Here is a 13,309-nt window from a genome sequence, read left to right as displayed (position 1 = left end):
TATCTAACCCAGGTGTTAGTAAAATTCTAACAGCCACCTGCACTTGTAACCCTTGCCCACAATGAACTACGTTTCCCAAGAGCACACTCCTAGTGACTTACATAAAGTGCATTGTGGGAATTGTGGTCCTGGGTGAGTCTCTTCTCTCCCAGTCCTTGACTCACGCTCTGATTCCGGGATGGTTGAACCAATTAGCTGGAGCCATGTCGGCGGCGCAGTGGCCCAACCGGGAAAGCTGGTGGGAAAGCCTCGGACAATGATTGGTCACTAGATGACCCCCGGGGCGGGGCAATGAGGTGGGCGGAGCTAGCACAGCGATTGGGCCACGAGCCCGAGGCGGCGGGCGGGGATTGGCTGCGCGCTAGCTTAGCGAGGCCTGGGAAGGGGCGGTCGAACCAGGACAGGAAGAGCAGCGGTGAGGCGGTGGCGGCGGCTGAGTCGCTGGTGGCAGAGGCGAAGGCGACAGCTCCAGGGGGTGGCAGCGGCCCCGAGAGCAGGATGCGGGTCCAGTTCGGGCTGACGCTGCTGCTCTGTGCGGTGCTGCTGGGCACGGCCTCGGCGTCCTCGGGTCAGTATCCGCCCCCTCGGGCTGAAGGCCCGGAGCCGCCGCCCCCCGGCCTCCATCTGTGGGCAGGGCCGTGGGGGCTCCAGGCGCGGACAACCCTCTCTCTAGTCCCGCCTCGCACTGGACTGTCATTCGCTTTTTCTCTGGTCTTCGGCTGGCCTGGGCTAAAGGGGGTGTTTAGGCAGCTGGAGAGGGGAGGAAAAGAAGGGGCGGTGACCCTGCCCACACCTCTCCCCCAGGTAACAAACTTTAAACGACTCCTCACGAATGAGGAATTGGCTCCATGGGAGTGAACCCCGACAGCTGGCTATGACCCACCGTGACACCGGAGCCCGAGTGGAGCTTCCTCGACCCTCATGTAGACGAGGTGCTGCATCGGGTCAGGAACCTGTGTCTGGGATTTGTCAGTGAAGTAATTGACACACCTGGAGCTGTCACTTTGGGCCGAGCAGGGTCCATCAAGACCAGAATGTTGACAGTGGTTTGGTGGGTTTGCTTAACACCTGAGGTGGTCCCAGGTCCATTTGTCTATTTAAAAACGAAGACATCGGATGTAATTATAGCCCCTCTCTGCCCCTGTTTTTAAAAACCTTTCTGAGAAAGTGGTGACCTCTGTTACAGTGTTTCTTAGTTGCCCCATGTTTGTTGACAGTGATTTTATGAGTTTTGAGAAATTTTAGTCCTTATAAAATGATTAGCAAATTTTAGTTTCAACTTTTTGTTTAGATATTTATGTGGTCTTGAATTGATTTTGCAATTAGTTGATTTATACTCTGGTTCTGAAAATGATTTTTTTCTTTTTTAATGTTTTAGCCTGCCTACATCTGAAAACCTCCATTTTGAGAGTGTTGATAAAAAAGTGTTTGAGTGTTGACAGAGCAACAATTAGTACAGTAAAGCCTTGGAATTTTAATCAGTTTCAGTTAACAAGACAGCTGTATTGTGGATTTAAATTTTTTTGGAGCAAGGCAGAGTATAAATGTCAACTCTTTTCTTTCTTTTTTTTTTAAACAAAATTTCCCGGATGGTTATTCGAATCCCCAAATTATCTGTCCTAGTTGTAAATCAATGTCATAACGTCATTCTGCTTCTAAAATGGGAGGCCTAAACCTAAAATTCTACCCATGATGTGGTTTGAGAGACCATTTCAGAAACAACAAGCATTTGCTAATTACTTTGCTACCACTATCATGCTTTGAGGTCCACTCCCCTCCCTCCAGTTGTAGTGATGATTTGTGTTCATGACCACATCTTTAAAGACTGTACATAACTGTTGAAGCACTTCTAGCAGTTGTTTGATCAAGAAAGTATGAAATGAAGCTAAGTTTAATAGGTTGAGTAACCTGATGGACCGTGGGTCCCACCTTCATCAGAATTTCTTTTAGGGGTTGTTAAAACTTTAGTTTTAGGTCAGGAACAGGTTGGGTTGGGTATCTGTAGATTAAAGCTCCATAAGTGATTCTTCATACTAAAGTTTGAGAACTACAGTAATTAAAGAACATGGTGTATATTCCTCTGAATTCAGTTTGCAGAGTTTAAAGAAAATTAAAGCATACAAATTTGCCTCCAACTTTCTTTGATTATAATTCATATAATTAGAGCTCCATGTCAGTGGAGATACGTGAAGATCGACAGTTGGGACTCTCAGGGTGGTATAATAAAGATTATTAATACTCAAGTGTTAAATTTTGGGGTTGTATTGAAGTAGAGGATTGTGTTCAAGAAATGTCTGCTCTGATTTCCGTCATAATTAAAGCTATGCCAAAACATTTCTCTGGTAAAGGCAAAAACCTTATTTAGCCAGAACTAAAGCAATATAGATGTGCATGCTGAAAAGTACTGGTAAAAAAGGCAGTACTGTGCTCACATGAAGTTCAAATGTCATAAAATACTTGGGTGAGATAAAGTTTTATAAATTAAGTACATGGATTTTCAGTTGGCTTTTTCATTCATTAAAGTGCTTATTTATATGGGATTTCAGCCTCATTTCAAAAGCTTAGGTTTAAAGTTTTGCTTCTATATAAAAATCAAGTTTCTGATGGTAATTTTGTATTTGACCAAAAAAAAGTTGTTACCCAAAACAAGTTGCATTTATTAGCAGGTGGAGTATGATCAGCCAACAAAGTGGATCTTGATCCTATCATTGATAGTAGCTATTATCTAATATTTTCTTTAGAAGCATGTAAAAATATATTAGAAATGTCTCATTTTCCTTGTGAATAAGTAAATCTAAAAGAGGAGATTAAAAAGATATTTTTTCATTTTCTCAAGATGATAGTGAAAAGGCTATCATTTTTCTCATTTAGAAATGCATATTTTCTTATTTTGGGCAGGAAAAAGTAGGTGGTTTATACCCTTTTTTCCTTTGTGCCAAACAATATTAGAGTCTTTTTACTTAGGTCCCCTGCCAGGTATTTCAGGTAATAGTTATAACAGTACTGTAAATTCAGAGAGTCGTTTTCAGATTGCAGAGAATGTTTAATTTCACTATTTTAATTGTTCCTAAAAACATTATTGTAGGTCAGCAGGACAGATGGTATTATCCCCTTTGGACAGATTGAGAAAATGGAGATTGAGCAAGCTTTCGATACTGAACCATGTGTGTCAGTATTAATATGTGATGAAACCTGGTCTCGAACTTAGCTCACCGTGCCTCAGATTTGGGGTAATTTAGAATCAAGAATATCCTAGGATCTGCACAGATTCAGTGGCAAAGCAGAAGACAGGATATCTGGTCTCTTTTCATCAAACTCTTTAGACTTTCTGTGTTTGGTGTATCAGTCTTTTAATTTACATGACAGATGGGAAAATGAATTTGTAATGATCACTTTTCCCTGAAAGAATATCCCTGGTACGTTGGAGCTTTGTTAGCTAATAGAATAAAAATGAAAATTAATCTTTTTCAAAGGAAGGTGTACAGTTACAGTGAACTGTGTTTTGAATGTGATACTAATGAGTGAGAAATCCATGACTTTGCATTGAATCCTTTTGTGTTTTTTCTTGTTGCTTGATGTCTGTGTTCTTATTAAAGCATTACTGTTTGCTTTTTATTTATGCATAACTTCTGGTCTTTAAACCTTATCTGAATACTACATATCAGAAGTTCTTAGGTTATAAGAAACTTTTTAAGAAATGTTATGTGGATATGTACATCAGTTTGAAAGAGACAATAATTATGTTTTCAGACTACCATCTGGAAGAGGCTTTCCCAGTTTAGTAACTGAGAAAGAATTCTATTTACCTGTAATCTTAGTATATATTCCTAGTTTGTAAAGAGAGAGGGAAAGAGAGAGAAGTATGATGCAATTCACGTGAAATAACCCTGATGTCACAAGTCATGTCTCTTGATATTCAAAAACACTTATTGCTGCTCTAATGCCTAACAGCTTGCAGTGTCTCAAACGTACATATCTTCAAATTATTTATAGCTAGCTATATTATTTACCTGTTTGCTACCTATGTGACCTGTTATGACGAGGTACTAAATTTAGTGATGAGTGCTTTACAGTTGTAACTAAAAGTTCAGTATGTGGGGATATATCATATACATTTGCACATTTAGTGTCTGCTCTTGATATATTACCTAGTTGATATTTGTGGTTAATTAACTACATCTATACATACAGCTTTGATATATAATAGAGATAAATTTTTTCTTCTATCCTTGCTGAGAATAGAATTTGAACCATCTGTTAAAATTTGGGCTTTGGGTGATACTTGTGAAGAAGTTAGTGTGAAGGTTGATTATCAATTAATTGACACTACTGCCTAAATGTTATGAGCACTATGGGACTACATGTCATACCCTTTTCTCCATCTGCCAAAAATAAAACATATTTTGAAGTTAATCTAAAAGTAAGTGAATATGAACAGTAGCTATAGTTTAGATTTTCTTTTAATTGACAGCACTTTCACATATGGCAAAACCTCAATAGTAGACTGGTTTTCTCAAATTTCAAAAATAACTATTGTGAAATAGATTTGTGTATTTTGTGCATAATGAATTGGTTATACTTCTTAAGCTAGCTCAGAACTTTGATAACAAACTTCAAACATGTTTCTGTTATGTTTTAGAGAGTTATAAGTTATGAATAATATTTAGGATATAACCATATGAAGTAAAGATAAATGGCAACTATAATACCAAATTTTCTAGTAAAAATCACATAGTCTTACAGCATTTTGTCTACTGATTAATTTCTCATATAGCTTATGGAGCAGGCCATACTGAAACGCACTCCTGGATAAAATGAGATAATTTTATGAGCAAGAAGGAAACTTAGAGAACATCTGACAGTTTTGTTTTTTTAAAACTGGCAAGGAATACAAAGATTAAACATTTGCACCTGGATATTGGGCTGTTGCATGTGTTTACATAAGAACAGGGAAAAGAATAACAAGCAGCCAGAATAGAAGTAATAGCCGGTGAACATGGAAAGAATAATAGAAGGAAAACTAATGGAATCAGACAAAATCAGAGCAGACTGTGTGAATTTGGAAGAAAGGTGTAACTAGTGTCTGGATTCATGATTTATTTAATATAAGCTATTGATTTCTTAATAAATAGCTATCATGTCATTGAATACATGATAGTATGATGTTACTTTTTACTTATATCTGGTTAATCTCTTCAGAAAAGTATAACACAAATCCTAAATATATTTGGCAACTCTTCTGTCAAATAATAATTCTTAGTAGTATTAGTGAACAATAGAATGCTAATTAGCACTAAAATAAACCATTATAACCCCAGATCCTGAGCAGAGAAACAGTAGGTAGAAGCCTTGAATATGAAATTAAAGATTTATTTTTATGAACTTAGTAATTCATTCTCATTAGTAGACTAAATGTATATAGAAGTATTGGATGGAATCTGAAGAAGTGTTTGTGTTTGGTATTGGGGCCTGCTGGTCTTCTCACTTGTATAACAGATGAAGCTAATGTCTTCCCTAGAGAAAGAAAAACTATCCCCCACAATCCATTTTTTTCTTTCATTTAGTCTTTTCTGAACAGTTTCTGAATACAACCAATTGTTAAATAATTCTAGATTTGTATACCCATGTTTGATTATTTGCTAAACTTACCAGATGCTTTCTTTTAATAATACCTGTGATTTCCCAACAAGAAAGATGATTAAATTGTCTTAAAATTTATTTACAGATGAAGAAGGCAGCCAAGATGAATCCTTAGATTCTAAGGTGTGTACTAAAATTTGCATTGGCCAATAGTGGCTGCTCAGTTTAAAAGCATGAGTTGTGTAACCTTAGAAAGGATGTGAAATCTGCATCTTTTGAGTGACAGAATTGAATTAAAAAGAAGAGAAAAAGTTAGGTGTTATTAGTATTAGTTCTAGTTCTTCAGGGGTGAGGGGGGAGTCAGTTACCTACAAAAGAGAAAGTATTTCCATTAAGAGTGTTGGCTAGTAGGTTTAATTTCAACTTGAATGTACTCCGTGAGGGGTGGGGGGGTGTAAGTGTCTTAAAGCAGCAACATTTTTACTGCCTGATGAGATATTGATTTTATTCCTATTTTTTGTTTGCAGTTTCTTTTAATTTTGAAGACTTAACCTCTGCCATTTATTTTCTCTTATATCAATTTTCAAAAAAGACAGTCTGAGTTAATGGACTTATTGGTTGATTGAATGAATAAGACCGATTCTTACATATCCAAGGAGACCAAATTAGTTAGGAGCTCTGATCTCTAGGTTAGAGGGAATATAGATAAAAACAAGAAGTAATGATACAGGGCTATCATAGAGGAAGGTTGTAGAGGGAGAACCTGACCTACACTTCAGGAAGTAACATCTAAGATGAAATTCAGAGGGGCCGAGCCTGTGGCGCACTCGGGAGGGTGCTGCGCTGGGAGCGCGGCAACGCTCCCAGCGGCCGCGGGTTCGGATCCTATATAGGAATGGCCGGTACACTCACTGGCTGAGTGCCGGTCACGAAAAAGAAAAAATAAATAAAATAAATAAGATGAAATTCAGAGGAAGAGGAAGAGTTAGGCAGGTGATGAACGCATGCCAAAGCCCACAGAGATGAGGAAGTGTGGCACTTCAGGGAGCTGAGGGAGACATGATACCTGGATTACTAAAAGTAATGGTCAAAGTGGGTTGGTGAGAGTCTTGATACTGTTGATAACTAAAAATACTTTATATTCTCAGACTTCTTTGCCATCGGATGAGTCAGTAAAGGACCACACAACTGCAGGCAGAGTAGTTGCAGGTCAGATATTTCTTGATTCGGAGGAGTCAGAATTGGAATCCCCTACTCAAGAAGAGGAAGACAGCCTCACGAACCAGGAGGGCGAAAGTGTCACAGAAGAAATCAGCTTTCTAGAATCTCCAAATCCAGAAAACAAGGACTATGAAGAACCAAAGAAAGCACGGAAACCAGGTAGTCTGGACGGTTTTTTTTTTTTGGCTTTTGCCTGATATAGGAAGGAGATAACTGAAATTTAAAGCTAGTGAGTGAAGATATTGAAGAAGGCTGGTTTTACTGATTATTAACCATGTATAGTGTATAGAGTATAGTTTTACTGGATTTTCTAGATTTTAGTATATCAAAGTTATTCTCTTAACACATTTGATCCAGGTTACATGACCTGAATTCAGTAAATGAAATTGAATTTGTATTATATTAATATCCTAACATTTCTTTTTGGACTCCGATATGTAAATAAATTTCTAAGAAATTTTAAAAAATAATCTGTCAGGTAAATACAAAAATACAAACTCAGGAAGAATTGTCTAACATGCTGCTTTGGTTGTTTTCAGAATTGTGTTAAGATTTTTACTACAATAACCTTTTCAATCATCCTAAGTAATTTGATTTAGGTATTTATCCCTCTCAAATTGAAACTTACATAAACTTTAATCCTCTTCTGACTTTCACTTTGACACCTCTCCTTTTAAATTTAAAACTTGGTCTTTCTCACAATAGTGTGCTAAGTACCTATTCTCTTAAAAATTAATTATTAACATGTCCACTCTGCCTTGTCCCACCACCCTTCTGTCATTTAGTTTATTATTTCAAAGATTACCACCTTACCCACTTATTATTCCATTATTAACAGCTCTCAGGATTTGAACTTGAAAAAATAAAATTTTTTTACTGCCATACTCATGAATAGAAAAACCATTTCAGAAAAATTAGAAGTACCTTAATCCCGTCAACTAGAAATAATAGCTATGAACATCATGGAGACTCTTATAGGCTTTTTTCTACGTGTACGAATAGTTTTAAGAAAACTAAATTGAGTCAAACTGTTTATAGTATTTTACGGCCTGCATTTTGCATTTAACAGGTTAGCGTGAACATTTTCCCATGTTAATTTCTTTTACAATTTGATGGTTAATGGCTATGAAAAATATTCATATGTAAATATACCATAACTTAAACATAGGTTGCTTATGTTTTGCTGAGAGATCATTTTAGATGTATCTTTGTGCACAAACATGAAAATTTCCTTAGAATTCTTAAAAGTAAATTTGTTGAATTGAATGTAAAAATTTAAGACATTTGATATATATTGTTAAATTGTTCTTCAGGAAAGTAATTCTGTTTACTTCCTTTGAAACTACCTCTTTTCCTGTACCTCAGCCAAGTATTTTAACATTTTTGCCAAATATAGTTAAATTCATTCCTTTATTTTTTTATTAGGGAGATTTTTAAACATGCACAGGAGTAGAGGGTGTGGTGACCCCCTCGTGCCCTCCGTCTCTCAGAAGGCGGCAACGTTCTGCTATTCTTGTTTCCTCTTTACCACCCCACACACATTTGCCCTTTTTTTCTTTCCTAGAGTATTTTTAAGCAAATTCTACATGTTCTTTTATCTATGTGTTTCTAAAAGTAAGAATTTTTTTTCAACAAAATCACAAAATTAGCTATTATTTCTTCATCACCTAATATCCAGACTTTGTTCAGTTTTCCCAATTGTTTCAGGTGTCTTTTTATAATTGGTTTGTTTGATACAAGCCAAGATCTTAGGTTTCTCTTACTCTTTAACAGTTCTCCCTCACTTGTTCTAAAGTGTCATTTTATTTGTTAAAGAAATAATGTCCTTTGTGCTGTACTGTTTCCCACATTTTGGATCTAGCTGGTCACATCCTTGTGATGTCATTTTAGCTTGTTCTCCGATCTTCTGTATATTCTATAAACTGGGAGTTAGCTCTAGAGGCTTGGGTAGATTTGATTCAGTCTTTTTATAGAGAATATTTCATAGGTGGTGTTGTGTACTTTCTATTACATTACACTGTGAGGCATGTAGTATCAGATTGTCCCACTTTTAGTCGTGTTGAGATTGATCAGTGAGATCAGATGGCGGAAACCTGATCCAGCCATTCTCTTTGATCTTTTGCCTAGTAGTTTCAGCAACCACTTTACGTTTGTTGTCTGGATCCTTTATTTCATTAGAAGTTGCAAAATGGTACCTTTGTAATTCTACCATTCCTCCTGCATTGGTTACTGGGATTCTTTTATAAAGAACTTTCCCTCATCAAGTATTTGATTACCCTGACATATGGTCTGTACACGGAAGGCAGGATAAATTCTTGATTCTTTCCCTTGAAATGTTCTCAGAGAAGAATTTGACGCCCTAGCAACCTCCAAAGACCAATGAATATATTTTTGATTGTTTGTATTTGTTTTGCTTTGCTTTGCTTTGCTTTTGAGCATTGTAAAGATATAGGAAACCCCAGATCAAAATGTTTTTCCTACTCTCACTCATTCAGTAAACACTTCTGACACCAGTTATATGGGACTATTTCCCCATATAATAAGCAAGCAATCAAATCTGTGGCAAATTCTCTAGCAGACATCATGGGGTTGTCCTCTAATTCAGCTCAATTCCAATTCTGATGCTGTCTATCTGGAGATAGTATCAGATCCCACAGGTTGAAGGCTCAGTCCCACAAGACTACCCTCCACTTCAGATGCCAGTTGCAATCCCCAGATTGTTTTGCCTCTGCTTCTGACTGACAGGCTATAAATTGGGGTTCCCAAGACCCCTTCCTTGGGTCTGAGTAATTTGCTAGAATTTAGAACTCAGGAAGACACTTATTTACATTTACACATTTATTAGAAAGGGTACAAATGAATAGCCAGATGGAAGAGATGCCTAGGGCAAGCCAAGGTATGTAGGAATCGGTGTGGAGCTTCCATGCTCTCTCTGGGTATGCTACCTACCAGAAACTCCATGAGTTCAGCTGTCCAGAAACCGCTAGAACTCAATTCTTTTGGGGTTTTATCGGAGCTTCATTATATAGGCATGATTGATTAAATCATTAGCCATTGATTTATCAGCTTGACTTTCAAACCCTGTCCCCTCAGGAGGTTGAGCGGGTGGGACTGAAAGTTCCAACCCTCTGATCACATGGTTGGTTCCCTTGGCATCCAGCCCTCATCCCAAGGCTATCTAGGAGCCCCCATCTACCACCCACTTCATTAGCATACAAAAGAAATTCTTATCTCTCTGGAGATTCCAAGGATTTTAGGAGCTATATTGTCAGGACAAAAGACCAAATATATATTTCACAATATCACAGGCAGCATTGTAATTCCGTGGATTTTTATGTTTCACTCTATTGCAGCCATTTTTTTTGTTGTTTCTCAAATTATTGCATTTTTAGCTATTGGGAATTCCATTTCTTTGTTTTGGCTAGATCCTGGTGATCTTATATAACTTTTTTTCCTTTCAGGAAGAACAAGATGTCCCAAATTCATCTTATACATTTCCTGACCCAGAAATGAATGTCAGCTGTTTCTTCAAGGAAACTGGTTCCTTTTAGTAGGTTAGATACTACAATCTAGGCACCAGGGGTATGCATTACTACTGAGTTATCACTACTTGTAGGCCTTTATGGTGGATTGGGTTAAGAAATGTATCGTTCATACTGATACTTCCAATTCAAATTAAATATTACAGGTGCGATAACGAAAAGGGTTGGATTGACAAATTGGACTTACAGGAATTGGAGATTTTACCCAGTGTCTAACTTGCTAGATATTTTCAAAGATACAGTTATCACAAGACATGGGCAAAGTGCAGAGAAGTCTGAGACTACCAGAGCTTCTCCTAAGTCCTTTCTTGCCTCAATTAGGATGTGTTCTGGCCCAGATTTTAACATATAAGGCCTCTAAGTGATGCATATGGAACGTCACTTCCACAAAAGGGAGCTATTGTCATTATGAGACATCTCCAGTTTATTCCCTGATAATTGCATAGTTTATGCGATATTTCCTAGAGAGTCCTGCCTACATACATCCCATGTTTATGTGTAATGAGCAATCTAGACAGAACAAGTTTGTCCTGCATTCCATAACTAAAGACTCTTCCAGTAGTAAATGCTTTTAGTGTGTTTATCAGGTCTCTCCTAAGTTTTTTTCTAAGGTAATTTGATTAGAACATCACTCTCTCTTTCTTGGGCCAGTAAGAAGAGAGAATATTGCAAGTCTGCTAGCTTTTTCCTCCCCATCAGGGTTTTTGCTTCTTTCCTTTTACGTTTATGTCTCCTTTCATTGATGCTGAAAATTTTAGTACTTAATGGCATTAAGGTTACATTTGCTGTCTCCCAATAAATATGTATATATAGTTTCAAAATAATAATGGCAATGCTACCACTAACCATGGGACCACAAATGCAGTCTAACATTCCTTTATGGTTCTTTTTGTCCTTAAGATATATTTAACTAGGGATTTGTAATAATATGGTATTTTAAAATCACTTGAGTAATTTTCTGTGTGATTATATCAAATTTATAAACATTTAGATTCATTTGTTTCAGTTTGTTTTTTAATAATTTGACTTGTTTTTAATTTCTTGATACAGGAAAAGGCTTAAGAACTTATGCAAATATGGCATGTAAGCTGCATATATATAGGTTTGTGTGTGTGCAATTCCAGCCACATTAGAACTGGGTTATGTGACAGTTTCTTCAAAAGGGAGTGCCTTTGTCAGCCTCTCATGTGGCTGCCATACCAATCTTTCTGAAACACAAAGTTGACTCCCCTGTTCACAACCCAGCTTATGAGATGAAGTGCACACTGCTTAGCGTGATTCACAGAGCCTTCAGTGTCTGGCACGACAGCGGCTTCTGTAACCTTATCTCCTACAGCTCTCCCCCAGACAGCCTTTTTCAGCAATACTAAGCGCTTCTCAGTTCTTCAGATACACCATGCACTTTTGCCTCTGAGCCTTTGTACAGGTTCTTACCAGTGCTTAAAATGCCTTCCTCACTCCCTTGCCCAAATCCATCTATCAAGTTTCTACTCATCCATAAAGATGTACTCAAACATAAACATAAACTTGGCATTTCTTCTTTCTGACACAGTTGCCACACCACCCAGTTGAAGAGTTTCCTTTTTATAAGAGCATCTATCTGGCCTGCCTGCTTTCATTTTCTCCCTAAGTTCAGTTCTCTAACAGTAGCCAGAGTGATCCTCCTTCTTGTCAGAAGCCTCCCATGGCTTCCTGTCATACTCAAAGTAAAATGCAACGGTCTTACCTTTACTAGCAAGGCCTTACATGATAAGGCCCCTCCTATCTCTCTGACTTCATCTTCTGCCACTCCCCTTCACTCACATGACTCCAGTCACACTCGCCTTCTCGCTATTTCTTGGACATTTCACACTTATTCCTGGTTGTGTTGGGGATCCCTAAGACCACACCCCCAGGTTCAATAATTTTCTGGGAAGACTCAAAGGACTTAGCTTAGAATTGTATTCCCAGCTACTATTTATTACAGTAAAATAATACAACACAAAATCAGCAAAGAAAAAGGAGCTTGTGGTGAAGTCTGGGGGAAACCAGGTGCAAGTTTCCCAGGGTCCTCTCCCAGGAAGGTCACACAAGACATGCTTGATTTTCCCAGCAACAAGTTACGATAACACATGTGGAATGTTTTCTACCAGGGAAGCTCATTAGAGACCCAGTACCTGGAGGTTTTATTGCGGAGTGATTAAATTGAGTCCCTCTGCCTGGCACGTATCAAAATTGCAGGCTCCCAGAAGGAAAGCAGGTGTTCAACATAAACCATATTTGTACAGTTTAAGTGAGCCACTCTTATCAGTTAGAATGGTGTGAACTCTCCAGATATCTAAGTTCCCGATGTCAGCCACGGGCCAACCTTGTGAGCAGGTGTTTTCAAGGACAGAAGTTTAGGCCTGCCATGTTAACTCTCCTCTGCACAGTCTACCCTCTTGGTCATTATACAAGGTGTCTTTACAGCGAAGTTATTATCAATAAGACCCAGACAGTAGTGAGACCAACCTGCGGTATTGATTTTAGTAATGTCTTTCTAAGAGTCCTAGACTTAGCCAGTTAAACCATTATGATGAATGGGATTTGTTTTATTTCAGAAAGCCAGATGACTTCCTCCTTAAGTTTCTGTATTAACCTTTTTTACCTGGCCCAAGGCATTAATTCAGGCACTGCATGACTATGGTCAGTAAGTAGAATCTGACCTGAAAGCCTTCCAGTGTTGAGACAGGGTTATGAGAGTTGATCCCAGAGGGTGCACACGATGACCCTGGAAACAAAGAATTTACAATTGTTGTGACATCCCAAGCAGGGCATGCATTAATCAGGCAGTACAATGTGGCCTCCCACCATGGGTGCCTTGTCCTAGGGTTCCCAGTCCAGCCCAAATAATTTAGTTCAGTCCTCAGTGTCAGAGGGACTGCCAGTCAGCTCCAAGTGGTATTGCTGTCCACGACACCAGTCCATCTACCTACCTCATGAATGTG

General features: G+C 38.2%; 1 protein-coding gene across 3 annotated transcripts in view; it reads left to right on the top strand.

Moving 5' to 3' along the window:
* The first annotated feature begins 409 nt into the window (after positions 1-409).
* The window catches only part of SEL1L (SEL1L adaptor subunit of SYVN1 ubiquitin ligase), a 59,404-nt gene continuing 46,504 nt past the window's right edge, over positions 410-13,309 (top strand). For 2 of the 3 annotated variants that reach the window (XM_063089706.1, XM_063089703.1), the window contains exons 1-3: positions 410-568; positions 5,726-5,763; positions 6,729-6,960. In XM_063089706.1, coding sequence (XP_062945776.1) covers positions 499-568; positions 5,726-5,763; positions 6,729-6,960 — 340 coding nt within the window. In that variant the 5' untranslated portion in view covers positions 410-498. Of the gene's footprint in view, positions 569-862; positions 933-5,725; positions 5,764-6,728; positions 6,961-13,309 lie in introns of those variants that run through there. The other variant, XM_063089705.1, reaches the window with a different exon arrangement.

This window comes from Cynocephalus volans, chromosome 3 (genome assembly GCF_027409185.1).
Source record: "Cynocephalus volans isolate mCynVol1 chromosome 3, mCynVol1.pri, whole genome shotgun sequence".
NCBI classification, from domain to species: domain Eukaryota; kingdom Metazoa; phylum Chordata; class Mammalia; order Dermoptera; family Cynocephalidae; genus Cynocephalus; species Cynocephalus volans.
This window is presented reverse-complemented; position numbering and strand designations above follow the sequence as displayed.